The sequence below is a fragment of the Boleophthalmus pectinirostris genome, unplaced genomic scaffold (genome assembly GCF_026225935.1).
Source record: "Boleophthalmus pectinirostris isolate CB_2022bp ecotype Guang Dong unplaced genomic scaffold, ASM2622593v1 HiC_scaffold_2, whole genome shotgun sequence".
Lineage (NCBI taxonomy): Eukaryota > Metazoa > Chordata > Actinopteri > Gobiiformes > Gobiidae > Boleophthalmus > Boleophthalmus pectinirostris.
Genome location: NW_026571152.1, coordinates 25,696,136 through 25,714,105, shown reverse-complemented (window position 1 = coordinate 25,714,105; position 17,970 = coordinate 25,696,136). Strand labels below are relative to the sequence as shown.

Below are 17,970 nucleotides of genomic sequence, written 5' to 3'. Positions count from 1 at the left end.
GTGGAAGGCAATATCAATAGCCTAAAATATCAAGAAGTATTAGCTACCCCTTACATTCCCAACCATAAAAGGGCTCAAATTTTGCAGCAGGATGGTGCTCCATCACATACTTCTATCTCTACATCAAAGTTTCTCAAGGCGAAGAAGATCAAGGTGCTCCAGGACTGGCCAGCCCAGTCACCAGACATCAACATCATTGAGCATGTCTGGGGTAGAATGAAAGAGGAAGCATGGAAGGCAAAACCAAAGAATCTTGATGAACTCTGGGAGGCATGTAAGACTGCTTTCTTTGCTATTCCTGATGACTTCATCAACAAATTGTATGAATCATTGTCAAACCGCATGGATGCAGTCCTACAAGATATTAAATATGGATCTCACAGCACCACTACTTAATTCACTGACGTTATGTAACATATTTTTGTATTTGAAGTAAATTATTTGTTCAATTTTCTGTAGGCGACGAAACTTTTGTCTTGCCAAAATCTGACCTTTCTGTGTTCATTAAATGATCAATCTTTCTTCAGTGAAGCAAATTTATTTTAGTATATTGAGCATAATTTGGGAGGGTTTTAGCTTTCATGAGTCATTTCTAAAACCAATCGATTAATTTAAAGTCAGGTTATAAGCTTTTGTTTCTACAAAATGGATAAGCGACAAGACTTTCGTCAGGGACTGTAGACTGATGGAAGCTAGACATCTAACAAAAATGGGACTCAGTCTAATATTAATAAAACTATGTTCAAAATACTTAACAAATATTCCCATCTGTCATTCAGAGCCAAGTTTTGTCTCATTTTCATTATTGTGCAGTCATTTGCAAACATGACAATTGTGCTTTTAGGACTAGTGTTGCTAAAATGAAAACGCCGCTTTTCTTGGGTTTTACAACCAGGATAGATGGTTGTATGCAAAAACAAACTTTTTAAGAAATATTATTACAACTCAAGACACCTATGTTCTACCAAAAACTCCCTTTCAGTAAAAATACTCACTGCTTATTGCTTTAAGTCAAATTATTTTGAATGTGATTGTGAACTGTAACTAAAATTATATTATTTAGAATGGAAGAGCATCTGATGCAGTACTCTGCAGATGCCAATAGCCAACAGCACTGCATTGAGCTGTAATCACATCTACTGAATAGTGTAATCTCAAATATATAATATAATAACCAGTGCGGATGTGGCACACACCTTCCGCTTTAGATGAATCAGTTTCTCTGGTTTTCTTTTGACTAGTAGGCGATCTCCAGGTTTCCCTAATAACAAAGCAGAGGCAAAAACATCAAGTGCAGTAAGACAATTCCACACTTATCAATATTTTTTGTAATTCAAAGCCTCACCATATCCTTCACTTTCTCCAAGTCTCCAAACCTCCAGATGGTCCGGAAACTGGAAGAGCAACAATCCAGACTTCTTCGCACAACTAACTAAACTTTTCTACAACAAGGAAAGCAAATAATAATAATAATAATAATAATAATGGTGATGCATGGCTTGAAGCACGGCTGTTAACAAACTTACAAGGGGGAAAACCATTTTGCGCAGTTCGGACTCAGCTGTATTCTTTTCAACTTTATCCAGCAGAGGGCGCACTACCAACTGGGTGTCCATACCTAAACAATGTTGAAATTATTCTAAGATAAATGAAGTTTTTCTTGAAGATGTAAAGGTAATTTTTGTGATCTTTCTGATTAAAAAATACACAAGTACCTCCAGAGACAACAGCTATATCAGTTAGGACCAGGGCCCGGACATCATGGGAGTGGTTCTTAAAAGTCCTGGTTCTGACCCATTCTTTGTCCTGCTCCCCAGATGACGGGAGAAACTGAAACTGAACCACAGTGCCTTCTGATGTCCCAGCAATTAGACTGCTCTCATCCTGAAAAAATATGCCAGAACATATTAGACAAAAATAATACTTTATCTTTTGTGTCACTAATGTTACTACAGAATGATACTATAGCAGAAATATAGAGAGGTTTAGATACTCACATGTGCAACAGACAAAGCAAGGACATCCCATTTAGTGATGAGGTGACTCCGGATCAGTGTTCCCGTGAGACCATCCCAGATCTGAACTTTTCCTGCTGAGTCGGCACTAACAATGGTGTTATCAGAAAGATAAGCCAGACTCCACACCACCACCTCTCTGTTCTTAGCAGTACCTACACCCCTCTCAACCAGCAGTCTGTGCGTGGCACGGCCTTGAGAAAAAAAAAAAATAATAATTTCACATTCTGATATTTTCATAAATTGCACAAATAATAATATTAAGTATTACTTGTCTACCAACCACTTTCAGCATCAAATACTCGGATCATGTCCATCATACCAGCAGCAATCTTTGTCCCTGATGAATGCCAGCTCACAGAAATGATGCGACCTAACAATAGGTCATTTTATTTATTTATTTTTCTAATATTACAATGGAAAGCCAAAATAATATTGAAAATGAACTGCAGATTATTTAATAATTCAGATATAAAATATAAACAATGGTATGGTTGAATTGGGGAGCTTTAAAATTATTACCTCAAAGCCATATCATTGTTATTGTAACAGGCTTAGGTTTGATCTTAATATTATATTACCTTTCTGTCTGTCCAGATTTCTTTGAAATTGAATTCTGTCATCCAGTACTTCAAAGATTTTGACTGTCCCATCTTCACAACCAATCTGAAACAAGCATATTACATTAAAGCACATGTTTATCAGGTCAAATACGTACACAGCTCTCCACTGACTGCAAGGAGATTCCCCTGACGGTTGCAGCTGATGCTCCAGACTGGTCCACCATAGGCCTCTACCGTGTACTTTGGTCTGAGGTTGTTCAAGTCATACTCTGTGATCAGTCCATCCAAACCAACACTAAAGAGCCGAGAGCCAACCCAGCACAGAGCCTCTATTGAGCGGCCGTCCCGTCCTGGGATAACCTGGCACACAGATCAGACGGTACGTGTGATGACGGTAATAGTTACTTATCTCAGTGACAAATAGAAAAATGCACAGTAGTGACAAATTGGTAATTTAGTCATAATAATAGCGTTTGACACTAATTATTACAAACAGACTAATAGATGGGACAGCGTTGTTACCTTTTCTTGGCAGTAGTTGTCAGAGAAGTTGAAGAGCTCCACAGACCCCTGATCTCGGGCCACGGCCAGTCGCTCCGTGCTTCGGTTAAATGCCAAGGCTCGGATCCCACTGGGCATGTAGTCGAAAAACCGGACCCGGTGCACTTTGAACTCACCCATCTTGGTCTAAGCAAGATGCGCTGGTGGCCTGGTAGTTTTGAACTCCAGCTAGAAGTGTGATTTATTAGCGATGAGCCCAACTGTACCTTTTTAGAATAACTTTGACATTAAGGCCGACAATAATATACAAGTAATATACAATTTTGACTAATTCTAGCATAAACGCTGTTAGTTTTACTTATTTATAGTAGTTTCACCACACATAGGTCCCACACGCGAGAAAACATTACAGGAGCCACGTTGAGGACATTTGAACCGGAAGAGAAAGACATTAACAAAGCGGAAGTACGTCATGATGTAGAAAAATAAGCCACTGGCGCGAAATGGGTTGGACGTGTTTGGCTTGGATCTATTAAAATATTTTGTCCAGTGAATGTGTTTAACTGTAATGATCAGACTTTTGTGAAGTGTTAAGTACGGAGATAGTTGTATATATATTACATAGCAACTTTTGACACAAAGACCGACGCCTTTGACAGGAATGGTTCAAATAATAGTAAGGTAAGAGTTTGCTTGTTTCTAGATAGAAAATATGAAAAAGACAATAGTCATCGTTTTGTAATAATAATTTTTGTTTATGCAGAAGAAAAATGATGTTAAGTTATCTGGACAGAGTTTTTAGAATTAATTTCTTTCTATGGATCCCTCTTGGACAAGTTAGAAATCACAGACATAGCTTAAAGAATATTGTAGATAGAACATTCTTATGGATGATAAAACACAATTCTGAAGGAGCACTTAGCTATTTTACTATTAATCCCACAAGCTACATTCATAACATTTGTGTTTTCAGCAGTGATCGGGAGTAACAGATTACATGTACCGGAGTTACGTAATCAGAGCACAAATTATGAGTAACTGTATTCAGTTACAGTTACTGTTTTAATGAGAGGTAGTTGGATTACAGTTACTTTGTTGAAATAAGGGGATTACATGGCGGTATTTTCCTGTTTTCACATTTTGGGGTATTCCCTTTTTTTTTTTTTTTCCTCAGTAATTCCACTCCTCGCCGGACACTAAACCAGGTCTAAACTAGGTCTAAAACCAGATCTAAACTAGGTCTAAACCAGGACTAAACCATGTCTAAACTAGGTCTAAAGCAGGATTAAAACCAGGTCTAAACCAAGTCTATACAAAGTCTAAACCAGGTCTAAACTAAGTTTAAACCAGGACTAAACCAGGACTAAACCAGGTCTAAAACAGGATTTAACAGGACTAAATCATGCTGCACGGACCATGTCTCCTTCTCTTCTATCAATAATATTTTTAATACGGTTAATTAAAGACTGGGCTTTTCATTGTTTTAGCAGACTTATGTGAAGATATCCTTGACTTTGCTTCTCTACAGCAAAGCAAGTAATCCAAAGTATTCAGATTACGTTACTCACTTTCAGTAATTTAATGGATTACACACTACATTTTGGGGTATGTAATCTGTAATCTGTAGGGGAATACATTTTAAAAGTAACCTTCCCAACACTGGTTTTCAGAAGCAGCGAGGATGCGAGTAAGCCTCCTGAGTGGTTACTGGTGGAGTTGCAGGGGGAGATGGTGTCCCGCCATAACTCCGGCCTGGCAGGGAATGTAATGGGAGATCTGCTCTACACCAAAGAGGTAAGAGGTACTAAAACATAAATGCACCTATAGCCCCCTTGAAACCGGCCCGCCCCTTCTTTACTTCACTGTTTGTGTTTATATAAACAGGTGACACTTCTACTTATACACATATACTATACGTCCCTCTAATCAAAAGAAACTGCTAGAAATTCAACCAAAACAATTTCAGGAAATTGGACTGTGCTTTTAACAATAAGCAAATATATTCCCAAATATCAGACTTCACCCCTCCTGGAAACTGTTGCTTTTCTTCCAAAAACTTGATGCATCTTCAGCTACATCCATATTTTCTATGTTAAAATATTTCCACTGAAAGCCAAGCTGAAACTGGCCGTACTAATATACAGGCTCTAAATCTCACTATGCAGCAAGCAGACAAATGCAGAAAAAACAAATAACTTATTTTTTGTGCCTAACATAATGGAACATCAGAACTTACCATCTGCTGTTTGTCTTGTTTCCACCAGGGGGTGCCAGTGCTCATAGTTGGCCATCACATCCTGTATGGCAAACATGTCAAACTTGAGAAGCCGTTTGCGGTTCTGATCAAGCACCCTGGACACTCTCGGGACATGGTTGATGATGCCCCTGAAGCCGTGGAGGGAGAACTACAGGCTCCTAACTCCACAACATACTCTGTGACCGCTTTAATCAAGAAGAAACTTATCTTCAAAACACGACCCAAACCCATCATCACCAATGTGCCCAAAAAGGTGTAAGCTCCAGTGGACAAAGGGCGAAAGACTGAACATGATTCTTATTCAAAGTTTAGGAAGTCCACATAGGAAGAGTCTACATGGACTTTGTAACAGAGATTTTGGCATGAATGTTTGTTTGAATTTGTTTATTGTGTAATAGTTTTATTGCGTTTGAAAGACAACACACATATTAAATATATATTCTCTCTGAAATTAATAAAACATTTCGACAGCTACTTGTGTATTTGTTAACAAGCAGGAATATATTTAGAACCTTCACTTAAATCTTCCAGTTTGTTAGATGGTAATATTGTTTTTATATTTTATTTCAAGACTGGCATTTTTTAAGTAAGTAAAACCATTAATCAATTTCCACTCTAAATGCTATTAATTGCAATTGTGGAAAGAAATTGTGCTTAGTTTGTGCTCTTATAATTTATTTTCTGTGTCAGGCATTTCCCTAAACACAAACTTTACATTTTAAAGCTTACAGTATGTGTTTAAGGAAGGTGGGTCCCATGTTGAGGTGTAACCCCAGCAGTGAAAGGCTTGCCTGTTAGTTCACTCTGTGTAAAGAGCCCATTCATATGGACTGAACCTCCTCTTAATGCAGCAGCTCTGTACAAATTCAGATCAAATTTAGTTACTTTTATATTTTATATCCTTGCTTGTTGGCAACATTTTATATCTAACAGAGAAATGGTTTTAATTTTGACATTTTAACATATTTACACTTTTTGTTTTATTCCAGGCTTCTTGTGTTACTTTTTAGCTCCCATTCCTAAAGAAATGTGAGTCACTGAAAGTTTCAGTTGGGGGTCCATCATCGTCTTGTTTCTATGGACATGTCAATGCTCTGCATTAAATGTTCCATAGTTAACATTAAACAAATCTGCCTCGTATTTATTCAATTGCTTGTGGTTTTATTACTCCAAAATATCCAGGTATTCTGACAGAGTGGGTTTGCCTCTCCACCAATCTGACCAGTAACTTGGCCTGGTTTGGTCTCCACGATGACAGAAAAGTTTAATGTCATACTGTGAAACATTTCAGACAAAGCAATAACATTTCTATGGCATTTGACAGACGCTCCACCAGAAAAGTTACACAATGCATCTTTAACATTTGCAGTATTTTCACCTATCTGCTAAATACAAATAACAAATGAACCATAAAACTATATTAAATAATAATCACCATTCTTTTAGCATTGTCATATTTTTTTATTTTTTTTTGTAAAAATAGACTCTAAAGAAAGGCTTGTGTCATGCTCAGCTACTGGACATTTCCTGGCTCATTAAAAATACTTTCCTTTTTAGACACAATCACTCCATTCATACCAGATCCAGATAAGCTTGATATGAATACATTGACATTTAATCTGTCTGTCTCTTTCCTTCTTTCTGTTTGACTCAGCTTTGTCATCAATAGTGTGAGAATCTACACAAACAAGAGCAACTGGACATGCTTTAACATAAATGGCTTACATATGGTTCATACACTGAAATGCCTGTCTTCTTCTGCTGGCTTATTGGTGATCTCATATTAGTTAGCAATCACCTGCATGTTTCTATGGAGATGTCATTGCTCTGCCTGAAATATTCCACAGCATGACATTAAACAGCTCTACCTTACATTTATTCAATTACAGTGATTTTATTGCTCAAAAATACCTAGAAAAGCAGGGCTTCTGACAGGGTTGCCTTTCCACAGATCTGACCTGTAACTTGGTCTGATTTGGTCTCCATGGAGATAGAAAGGTTTAATACCATATGAAGCATTCCAGACAAAGTAATAACACTTCCATAGAGAAAAGCATTTGACAGACCCTCCACCAGAAAAGTTACACAATGAACCTTTAAGTGAATCTCAGACAAACTCAAACCTGCTGCTACATGAATTAATAAAATAAATAGTTTTTTTTTATTTTTATTAATAAACTCTGTTATACTCATTATAGATTAAAAGACACAAACAGTTCTTTAAAAATCTTGTATTGCTACAAAGCACGATTTGGCACCTTTCTGTTTATAAAATTGACAATATGTAAAACAGACAGAATGATGATGTACAGTAATTGTTTCAGCACCACACATGTTTAAAAAGCTGGACTGTCCAAATCATAAAACACAATTTGAACAAAAAAATTGTGCAAGTTCACAATATTATACACCCAATGTCCACACCGACTATAATAGAAGATGGAAATTAGCATGTTTGCAGAATTCAAATCAGTTATCAACCAATTAAAAATTATCACTATAAACAAAGTATCAAGGCTGTGAAGCCACAGACCTTTCTGCTTGTTTTGAGATCTAAAAGCACCAAAAGAATACCTCAATTATCAATGCAACACTGAAAAGTAGAATAATACTAAGCTGTGATATTTAATACTTTGGCACTGGCAGGTGCTGTCTGTAACTGTTTTTATTCAAACTTGACTGGCAGTGGCCACATTAAAATACTGATAATGTAAGTGTGGAGAGATCCATGTTCATCTCTAAGCCTGATCTCATAGAGGCACAATACCATTGACAAGGCTGTATTTCAGGTTAAAAAAATATTGTAGTACCTTTAGAGCATTAGGAGCAGTGGTCCAATATTATTTACAGCTTGTATGGACATACAAGTACTACTTTTGCAGTGCATTGACAACAACTTTCATTCATTTATATCTAAATAAATAAATAACATTCACTGAATTCTGAACGTTGCTCAATTCAGTAACACAAATAAACTGAGAATCCAACAAAAGTAAGATTTAAAGAAAGAGAGATAAAACATAACAATTTAAAGTGGGACTAAACACTCAACTACTACTACTGTTTTGAATTTTGGTTGTGGGTGGAGTTGAGGTGTTTAGTCCCACTTAAGCAACTCAAGTTGGTAAAATTTGTGATTGGTCAATTTGGTTACATGAAGAGCAGTAATAAAGGCCAAATTATTGTTAAATTAACAGGAATACAGATTTTGACTTTTGACTTGTCATAAACTGAAGTGTTCAAATTCAAGGAAGGGACAAAGCAAGTATGTTAATTTACTGAGAGTGGATGTATCTTAAGTCAAGCTGCCCTGACAAAATGACCAACTGTGAAGACATTTAGTACTGATTGTTCAACTAAGATAAATTCCACTGATTTGTCCTTTAACCACACTGCCCTATCTCGTCACAGTTTTATACAATGTCATACTGCTCAGAAGAGATTGTGCATAAACCACTCATAGCCACTGAATTTGGCTCTGTGTATGAAGCACCAATAAAGCAAATAGGGGTGCTGTTTGGCCCCATTTCCTATCCTGGAGCAGAGACCTGTTCCTCTTCACTTCTTAGCACCACATGAAGCCGCGAGTATCTGCGGCTCACAGAGTGGACTTTAGTCCTGCTGCTGCAAGGCCTGAGCCTGCTGGTAGAGTCTGCTGGTCTCAACACCAGGTTTATCCTTCTGTGTATGGCAGCTGATACTGCTCTTCTCTCTTGTTACACCTCTTGGCTACAATTGCCAAATAGAGGACCAGTAAAATAATCCAGTAGCAGCCATATAATACTGTCCCTGATATCAACAAGGCTTTCTCTGTCTCACTAAAGGGCTCCTGGGTTTCACAGTAAATGGTGTAGACCACTCCCCCCAGCAGCACCACAGCCCAGACAGTGACAGGCACAGCCCCAATCAGGTTCACCACTATCTTCCTGCGACCCGAAGTGCCCCAACCCGCCTTGTTAATGGTGAGCAAGGCAAAGATTTTAGCTGGTAACAGACTGGACATATAGAGGAGAGAGTAGAGGGACATGAAGATCATGACCAAGCTGCCTCGTAAAAAGCAGGCGTACGTGGCTTTGACCATGCCCACCAGCTGCACTGTTAGCAGGAAGAGCAGAATGTTCCACAGTCTTCCCCGATAAAACAAGTGGATCACTGTAGCTACCAAAAAGAAAGGGAAGAATCCTGTCACCACAGACTCATAGGTCATCCACAGGCTGTGCTTATGAAACCAGAGGGCATTGTAGAGCCATTCGCGGAAGTACGACTTGCTCCATCTGGTTTGCTGGTTGAGCCAGCGCAGATACTGTGTTGGTGTTTCAGTCTGACACTGTGAGCGAGCTGTGTATTTGGTTTTGTAGCCAAAACTCAGAACCCGGTTGGTGAGATGGCGGTCATCTCCAAAACTGCACTTTGAGCCCAGGAAGGTCTGATGGTACCAGGGCTCCAGGAAACGCTGTAGTAACGAGTTTCGGTACATTCCCAGAGGACCACTGATGCACTGCACACAGCCAAAGTATGACTGACATGCACGCTCAATGTTGAAGGCCATCCAGTAACGCACACTACTCAGAAAGGAGATCCACGAGTCATATTTGTTCAGTATCTAGAATATAGAAAAATCTACCATTACAGTTGTTTTGATATCATTACAAATATTTCACCTATATAGGCCTAATATGTGTTCAGAATCAACAGACATATCTTGAAGTGCGTCGCAGCAGGGGACATGACAAGTGATCAAAACTCTCAGGGGGTACACAACTACAAAAACTTTGGGAATCACTGTCTTATGTCATTACCAGCCACAACTATTTACTTATTGTTACACCTAACATTTCATGCAACACTGACTGGTTTGGCTTTGTTCAAAAAAGCAGCATTTACCTGTACGTCTCCTCCGACACCTCCCACCATCGGGTCTTCCTCCATTATTTTTAGCATCTCTATAGTGCAGGCAGGGTCCAGCACTGTGTCCGAGTCACACACCTGAAATAAGAACAGATCTGTCAGGTAAATGAGGGACCGCTGACAGAGCTTGCAGCTGTCCACCCCCCACTACACAACAGGGGTCGGCTAATGTGACCTAACCCACAGCAAGGACACAGCTGCCTCACACGGACTAAAAAGTACTATTATAAACACCATCAATAGAATGAATTCACTCTATTGTCCTTTTGCAAGAGATGTCAAGCCTGCCCCTTTACATTGAGTCATGATTGATAAAGCAGGCTATCTGTTTTCTTTCATGACAATAACCCAAAAGAACACAAAAATGCATTCCAGAAGTTCCAAAAGCATAATTTGAAGGGGTGACAAATGCAGTTAATTTGAGCAAGTAGCAGAGTTCGAATTGGCAAACTTGGAATTCATGGCCAAATATCTCTACCAACTGAGCAACCACCACCCAGTGAGTACTGTATTTGACAACTGTTCGTGGCAATTATAATTAAAGAACCTATATTACACTATTTTCTGATCTATGTTATACTGTTGTTTCCTCAAAAACAGATCTGGAGTTGTATTTTGTTTCATTCACTCATGTTTAACACACAAACTCTGTATATTAAGGCTGAGTTCTTCTCTTACTCCATACAGCTTCACTAGCCCTGGAATTGCCAATCTGTACTGGACTAAAGGTAAAAGGAACTTTTAACCTGAAAACTACAGCTTCATGACATCACAACGTGGAACAGAGCATTTTGAACTTTAGATATGTAGATAGACATGTGTGAATGAAACAATCCACAACTCCAGGTATGTTTTTGGTGAGGCAACATTATAACATGAGTTAAAGCTCACAAAAGTAAATTTTGCATAATATAGGACCTTTAAATATATCTGTATCTGTTACATGTACCTGCACATAGTCCACAGTGTCTCCTAGGGCCTTGAATGCAGTGTACATGACCTCTCTCTTCCCACCCCACTCCTGCATGACACAGGAAAATCGACAGCCCCTGACCAGCCGGGACACTCTTGCAGCCTCCTCCATGTGCACTGTGTTTCTGTTGGTTACAGGCCCACCGCTGCCATCGCTATGGTAGTTCCCCTTCCACACCATGCTCCCAGCCTGATCCACCCCGCCCATCACCTCCTGGAAAATGTCCATCATGTAACGATCCTCGGGCTTGTTCCCATCCACCACTAGCACCACCTTGAGTCCAGGAAAGGAGATGCGGCGGACACTGCGCAGGCACTTTCTCAGGTAGTCGGGGTCCTCCTGGTAGGCAGCAATGCACAGGGCGACGGTGCGCCGCAGGTGCTGGGGGCGAGCTGGGGCCCTCATGTGGCGATGCTCCAGGAAGGCAAAGAGGCTCTGCAGGAGGAGGTGCAGGGAGAGGAAGGCCCCGTACAGGCCGAAGGAAAGGTGGTGCTGCTCAGTGTGGATGAACTGGTATCCTTCATAAAACAAGGGCACAGTTAGAAAAAACAATAATGAAATAACATAATGAAATAGGCAAGCACAATTTCTTTTTTGCATTCAAGAGTGGCTAAATTTTTCTCCTCTAATAGAAAACAATTTGATTCTCCATTTAATATATCATTTTATAGGGCAAGGGCGTCCAAATTATGGCCCAGGGGTAAAATGTGGCCCTCAGACCAATTTTTGTCAGCCCTTAGGGATCCAAGTATTTATATCACTGTAACCTCAATGACACTGCAGTATGACACAGACCTAAAATAAGGTACAGTGGCTCTGTTGTAGTCATGTAAAATGCATCTATCTGAAAGTCTGAAAGGAAGTGTGTTGACCACCAATCTGTGACCCTCCATTACAAATATGTTTCTATATGTGGACCTCTGTGAAAAAAGTTTGGACATACCTGTTAAAAGAAATTAAATGGCTATATGATGCCTGTCAAGTACATATATAATTTGTGAGTAAAATACACACCATCAGGCTGTGAAATGTATTTGAATTTGAACAAAAAACCAACAAACCTGTGACATAGGCCAGCAGGATGGTGAACAGGACCACTGCTGCAAAGAGAGTGGTGATCACGATGTTCACCGCATTTCTGCAGCGAGAGGGCATCTGAGCAGACATATAAAATTAAACTTAAGAATTTTTGTGAAACAAAAATGTCTGTACACTAAAGTCTGATGCCAAAATCTTCATAATGACATATAGTATAGTGTTTAGGAGATACAATGGACCACTCCTGGATGAACGAGACAATGCATATAACCTTAAAAAGTTATATATGTTTTTAACTTCATATTGCTTTCTATTAATGCTTTGGAAAATAAAACTATGACTGCATAATGTATTAATAGTGGAGGTTTACACACATATACATATGTTGTTGGAGAAAGCTGTCTTATTTATTCTGTTCTGTGACGACATAGAGGGAGTCTGTACACCTTCATTTTACCTAAGTGTCATTTCCTGTTTTGCTCATGTAAAACTGTCTGAAACACCTCATGGTAAAAGTACATATATATACAGTACACACTGAAGAAAATACAGGTCAGCCACCACCAAGTAACAAAAAAAAAGTACGACATTAAGGACCCCCTCAAAGATGATATATATATGTGAGGATAATAATAATTAATTGCTTGCACTGTATTGCATATTAGCCAGATAGTATTTTGTTTGTAGTTTAGAACACAACAATGAATAGCAAAATTATTTTCAAAGAAAAATGGCACGGGTTCATCATGAAAGGAGGACTGTACATTAATTGGGACATTATAATAATCATTTTGTATGCAAAATTTACTTTTACATTTACTTACGATTTGGTTATAATAAAAACAAATAAAAAAATAAAAAATAAAGAGTAGTTCAACCAAAGCAGTAAAACTGTCCTATCCTGGCTCCATCAGCCCCTCTGGCACTCCCCTTCAGTCACTCTAGGTAATAGCTCTAATTGAAGACTAGGCTTAAGAGCTGCAGAGATACGAACAATCCTTTCCTTTCATTCATGAAATTTCCCTCCGCTCTCTCCTTCAGTCTCCTTCACCGCGTCCGGGCTTGCAGCAGGAGTGATGGCCACAATTAAGCTGCTGATATTTACAAATGTCCAGGAAGTTCAGTGAAAAATGGCAAAGAACACAACTCAATAATATCAATTCAAAAAAGTACTGATAACTGAGTAGTGAATTTGTAATTATAATAAAATTAAATAAAAGTAAAATGAAAATTATTTAAGATTTCAACCCAACTTTTGTAATTTGGGTCTTTATAATGTTGTGCTTGCTCCACTGGTTTTTAAGGCTTGGGAGCAACAGAGGTGAGCTGTAGAGTACAAAAACTGCAGTGATCAATCACACCTCTTAACATGCCAGACCCCACACAGATTTCCATGGTTACATCAAGATTAGTGCTACAAAAACTGTACCAGATCATTGTTTGCCAATAGGACAGTTCAGAATAAGCTGAAATATGCATTATTCTGACATGCTGTAACATGTTGGACAAATCTACCTGATTTTTGCATCTTGAAGCCAAGAAATGCATTTAAATAGTTTTTGGAAATGTTAAAAAACTCTTGTCAGGACTGTATATTTATAAATGAAGTATAACATAATTGGCTGATTACTGTACTTTACTGTACTTCTAAAAGTGGGTAGAGGTAAACCACCACTAGAGGGATTTGGTTCCAGTGGACAGGATAAACTTTCAGTTACACACAGGACTATGACATCATCAAGGAAATGGGGTGTCTGCCCACAAAAGTGTTCAACTCTCCAAGTGTTTGCTGCAGAGTCGTTGGACTGGAGCTGAGTGAGGTGTGACCGTTTGTGTTTGAGGCACTGGTGCCAGGCCCAGCTCTGATGCCATGGAAAACCAAACAGCTAACAGAGTTTTCTTTGGACACAGCTATAATGCTCTCACACTATGACACCGCTGCTTGTTTCAAACCAAAAAGGAGGTCATAGACAAAATGCAATATTATCCCTCCAAAACACATTAAAGTCACTGTGTCAAAAATAACCTTTGGATCCTGCTTCAGTCTACACTGAAGTCTCTGTGCTGCCTACACAGGGCACTTAGTCTGTTCTCACTTAATATCTTTGTTGAACTACATTCAATGAATCTTAGCTCTTAATGGATAAAGTTATTGCCTATTGGAGAGTATTTCCAAAGCTTCTAATACAGAATATCACCAGTTCATTTCTGAAATTCAGTCAATAGTCCAATTCCAACACAAGCACAAACGAATAGGTCAGTTCTGACTAACCAATATAAGCAAATGGACCATGGTGAAGGAACCACAGAGACACATTTTGTCAGATAAAAGTCAACATAATAATAAAAAGTTTATTATAGAATGAGTCTTGTTACAGATAACATTTTTGCATTTTTTGCAATCTTAAGCATTTAGGAAAATCTAACTCTTCTGTGTAAATATATACTCTTGCTGAAATGTGAATGTACAATTTGATTGTTTTGACCTTAAACAATTAAAGAATCTTACCTTCCTGACCCGATGGACCGTGTGTGCCGGCCCCCCCTGTTCTCAGTGGTCCGGCTTGGTGGCTGAAGCCGGGACGTCCTGCCCTCTGCTCTCCTCTCACAGCACAGCTCTCTCCTTGTTCTGTCCCTCCTACAGCAGCAGTGTACACTACATCTTTATTCCAGCACTGGTTTCAGGAGATCCCACATCCCAAAATACCCCCCTCCAGCACTCACACTCACGCCAGCCCCTGCTCCTCCCCTGTCTCCCAGCACTGTCCTGGGACATGAATGAGCCCCCACCTCTAGCACTGTTCCACAGAGAGAGCTCAGCCTGATGCTACAGCTCTTCTAGGTGCGCCCCAAGCCCTCCTGGGCTCTCCATGCTGCAGCAAGACCCTCAGAGCTACAGGAGAGGGGCTGGGGTACGTGCTCCGCTTTGCTGTCCCGCCACACCCCCTCCTCTGCCGGCATCACCCTGTCTCCTCTGCATTGCAGCGCCCAACAGCCGGGGGCCTGTTTGAATGAGCCCCCTCTGCACCTTAGCTGGACTCAAAGCATCCTTTATGGCTTTATTTATCCACCCCTCCTCTGCGTGGAGCTGCTGACGCGCTGCAGGTTCAGGAGCACAGTCGGCTGCCAGCACAGGACAAACTGCTGCACACCGCTCACAATCGATGCAGGCTGCCAAACACACAAACACACATTTCATTAGAGTAGATCGCTCAGGCAGAGCCCACTGTAGCTACAGCTGCTTTTGTAGGAGGAGATAAGCCCTGCACATCACAGTGACTGAATATAAATCATGGGCAGAGACCGTTTCATGGGCTCACAGGGGAAGAGGGCACAGACTGGCAATGGTGGAAGAATGATCACATTATTTTATTTATTATTCATTACTAATTGAAAAATTATCTTAAATATCTGATTAAAATAACATAAAATATGAGACAACTGGCATAGCAAAATAACATTATGACTGCACATTACAGTTTAAACTACTAAATGGTACTTCAAACGCTGAGTTTGTCATACTTTATTAAAATAGTAGCTGTTGATTGCCTCATTTAGAAAACACAGTGTCAGCTGATTTTTACATAGTGGTGCATTTGAGGTGGTGAAGGTCAGTGAAAGGCTGAGGTGCTCTCTTCAGGGACTGGAGCCCGCTGCATCCTTTGAGCCTGTTCAGAGAATAATAATATGTTTTATTAATAAAACATGGACCCAAACGTACTGTGAATGTTAAATGAGTTTTACTGGTGCTTCACAAATTGGCTCTATGCCCAAAATGGTTAACAGTTGTGATACAGGAAACTGGGGCTGTGCAACTCGAATATAGATCAAATTATTTCAAGGCATCAATGAAAAGCTTGGCACTTTTTAACTGACTGATTTACAACCAACCTTATGGTACTAAAATCATGTGATTTAAAGAGTTCAGGTTTTGAGTAAAATGGCACAAAATGTATGAAATGTAAACATATCGGGAGTTTTGTTTCATTCACTCATGTTTAACACACAAACCCTCCATATTTAGGCTGAGTTCTTCTCTCAAACTGAAAACACTGTTCCACCTTGTCATGTCATGTGGTATGCAGGAAGTGCTCCACTGTGTTTTTAAACTCCATACACCTTTACTAGAATCATTTGGATCATATCAACCCTGGAATTGACGATCTTTACGGAGCAATAGGTAAAAGGAAGATGTTAACATGAAAACAACTGCTTCATCACAACACAAGGTGGAACAAAGGTTTTTGAGCTTTGGAGAGGTAGACAGACTAATAAAAGTCTAATAAATAGAATAGAATAAAGCGTTACTCAAACATGTGTGACTGAAACAAAACACAACTCCAGATGTTTCTGAGGAAGTAACATTATAACATGGCTTAAAACTCACAGGACATTTGCGTAATATAGGAATTTTAAGTTATGAAGATCAATTAAATTATCATTAGTAATTTAGGGGAAAAAAAGACTAAGATTAATCTTTTTGCCATATCGCCCACAGCTCTACAGAAACAGACCTTTGTACATGATTTGTTGAACTACTACTACAAAGTAGATAGCTCTGATTTATTATATTTCTAAATTGCATTAACCTTAACTATTGCACTTGAAATGTTGCTTTTAGTATTTTACATCATTTCACTGCTTACCTTATAGCAACTAACAGTATTTTATATAGACAGAACCAGCTTTATGTTTTAATTATGGTTAAGAGCGATCCATAGATAAAAATATATTGTTAGAGATAAGAGATAAAGTTGTGATTTAGCAGATCTTGAGAATTTCTTGTGATTTTGACCTACATGTGGTTTTTTAAGAGTCACCCACAGGGCAGCCTTGACAGTGGTGGTCAGGGGCGGCACTGCAAACAACACTGTAGTGTGGCTGTTTGCCTTCTGAATGTTCTCCCAGGACTAGAGATGGAGAAGGTCATGGCTCATACACTGTCAACATCAGTCTCAATGAACAAGCTCTGAAAAAAATCACAAAAGAAACAATGCCCTGAACCAATGAACCCATTCTCACTCAGCTGTGTCCAATGTGATTTAAACCCTACCTGTTTAGAAAAGAGCAGTCCTGCTGTGACATTTTACCCCTAACAAATATTACAACATAACATTACATTAATAATATTATGTTGGTAAATACACCATTAGCACTGCAACTTTATTTTCTATTATATTTCTTATAAGGTTGATCTAATGTTCCATTTTTACAACAAAGGTTTTGAACTTTGGCTTTCAGGGCCAATATCATCACTAAAAAAGTAGTAGCAGTGGTAGAGGAGTTGTTTTGCATAATCTGAGATAAATATTATGTATTAAAAATTAGGTTCTAAGTGTAGCATAATGAAGAAATCTATGTGAATGTTTTCAAGATGTGTGTAGAATCCCTCAGTCCTCCATGTAGTCCAGTTGACAAATTGAATTTCTCCTTTGCCATGTATGTTTTGTTTTTTTTCCAACCAAAAAATGTTGTAAATTCTTATAGTAATCCACAACATGTAAAACCACGTATAGTCGTTTTGATGGTTTACTATATTCACCTTATTTTGGAAGTTGCTGTGGGCGCTGCCAGCATCATTAAGGTTGCCTTATTTTGCATGGGGCTGCCAATCTTAACAGCAAATAAATTCAATACAGACTATAAAGCTGTTTTAAATACCCCCAGAGAATCGATGCATTGTTGACTTGACGGTGCACATGAAAACTGAACAAT

The 17,970-nt window shown here is 39.0% G+C and overlaps 3 protein-coding genes across 4 annotated transcripts in view; 1 reads left to right on the top strand and 2 right to left on the bottom strand.

The window, feature by feature from the left end:
* Positions 1–3,533, bottom strand: part of utp4 (UTP4 small subunit processome component) — a 7,873-nt gene extending 4,340 nt beyond the window's left edge. Inside the window, exons 1-9 of the mRNA XM_020935120.2 lie at positions 3,101–3,533; positions 2,750–2,938; positions 2,597–2,681; positions 2,299–2,388; positions 1,998–2,209; positions 1,716–1,884; positions 1,527–1,618; positions 1,346–1,442; positions 1,197–1,261 (exon numbers count right to left, since the gene is read on the bottom strand). Of these exons, the coding sequence (XP_020790779.2) occupies positions 1,197–1,261; positions 1,346–1,442; positions 1,527–1,618; positions 1,716–1,884; positions 1,998–2,209; positions 2,299–2,388; positions 2,597–2,681; positions 2,750–2,938; positions 3,101–3,259 (1,158 nt within the window). The 5' untranslated portion in view covers positions 3,260–3,533. The remainder of the gene's footprint in view (positions 1–1,196; positions 1,262–1,345; positions 1,443–1,526; positions 1,619–1,715; positions 1,885–1,997; positions 2,210–2,298; positions 2,389–2,596; positions 2,682–2,749; positions 2,939–3,100) is intronic.
* A 20-nt stretch (positions 3,534–3,553) lies between these two features.
* chtf8 (CTF8, chromosome transmission fidelity factor 8 homolog (S. cerevisiae)) lies at positions 3,554–5,810 on the top strand. Its single transcript, XM_020935213.2, has 3 exons — positions 3,554–3,760; positions 4,750–4,873; positions 5,344–5,810. The coding sequence occupies exons 1-3, from the start codon at positions 3,741–3,743 to the stop codon at positions 5,593–5,595; spliced, it is 396 nt and encodes a 131-aa protein (XP_020790872.1). The 5' UTR covers positions 3,554–3,740; the 3' UTR covers positions 5,596–5,810.
* A 1,138-nt stretch (positions 5,811–6,948) lies between these two features.
* Positions 6,949–14,994, bottom strand: has3 (hyaluronan synthase 3). 2 transcript variants are annotated; one of them, XM_055155181.1, is made up of 5 exons: positions 14,765–14,994; positions 12,279–12,372; positions 11,194–11,735; positions 10,221–10,322; positions 6,949–9,939 (listed from the first exon to the last, which is right to left on the bottom strand). In XM_055155181.1, the coding sequence occupies exons 2-5, from the start codon at positions 12,370–12,372 to the stop codon at positions 9,010–9,012; spliced, it is 1,668 nt and encodes a 555-aa protein (XP_055011156.1). In that variant the 5' UTR covers positions 14,765–14,994; the 3' UTR covers positions 6,949–9,009. The 2 variants fall into 2 exon arrangements, with proteins under 2 accessions (XP_055011156.1, XP_055011155.1); XM_055155180.1 differs by lacking the exon at positions 14,765–14,994 and having other exon boundaries at positions 12,279–12,510.
* Positions 14,995–17,970: the final 2,976 nt, after the last annotated feature.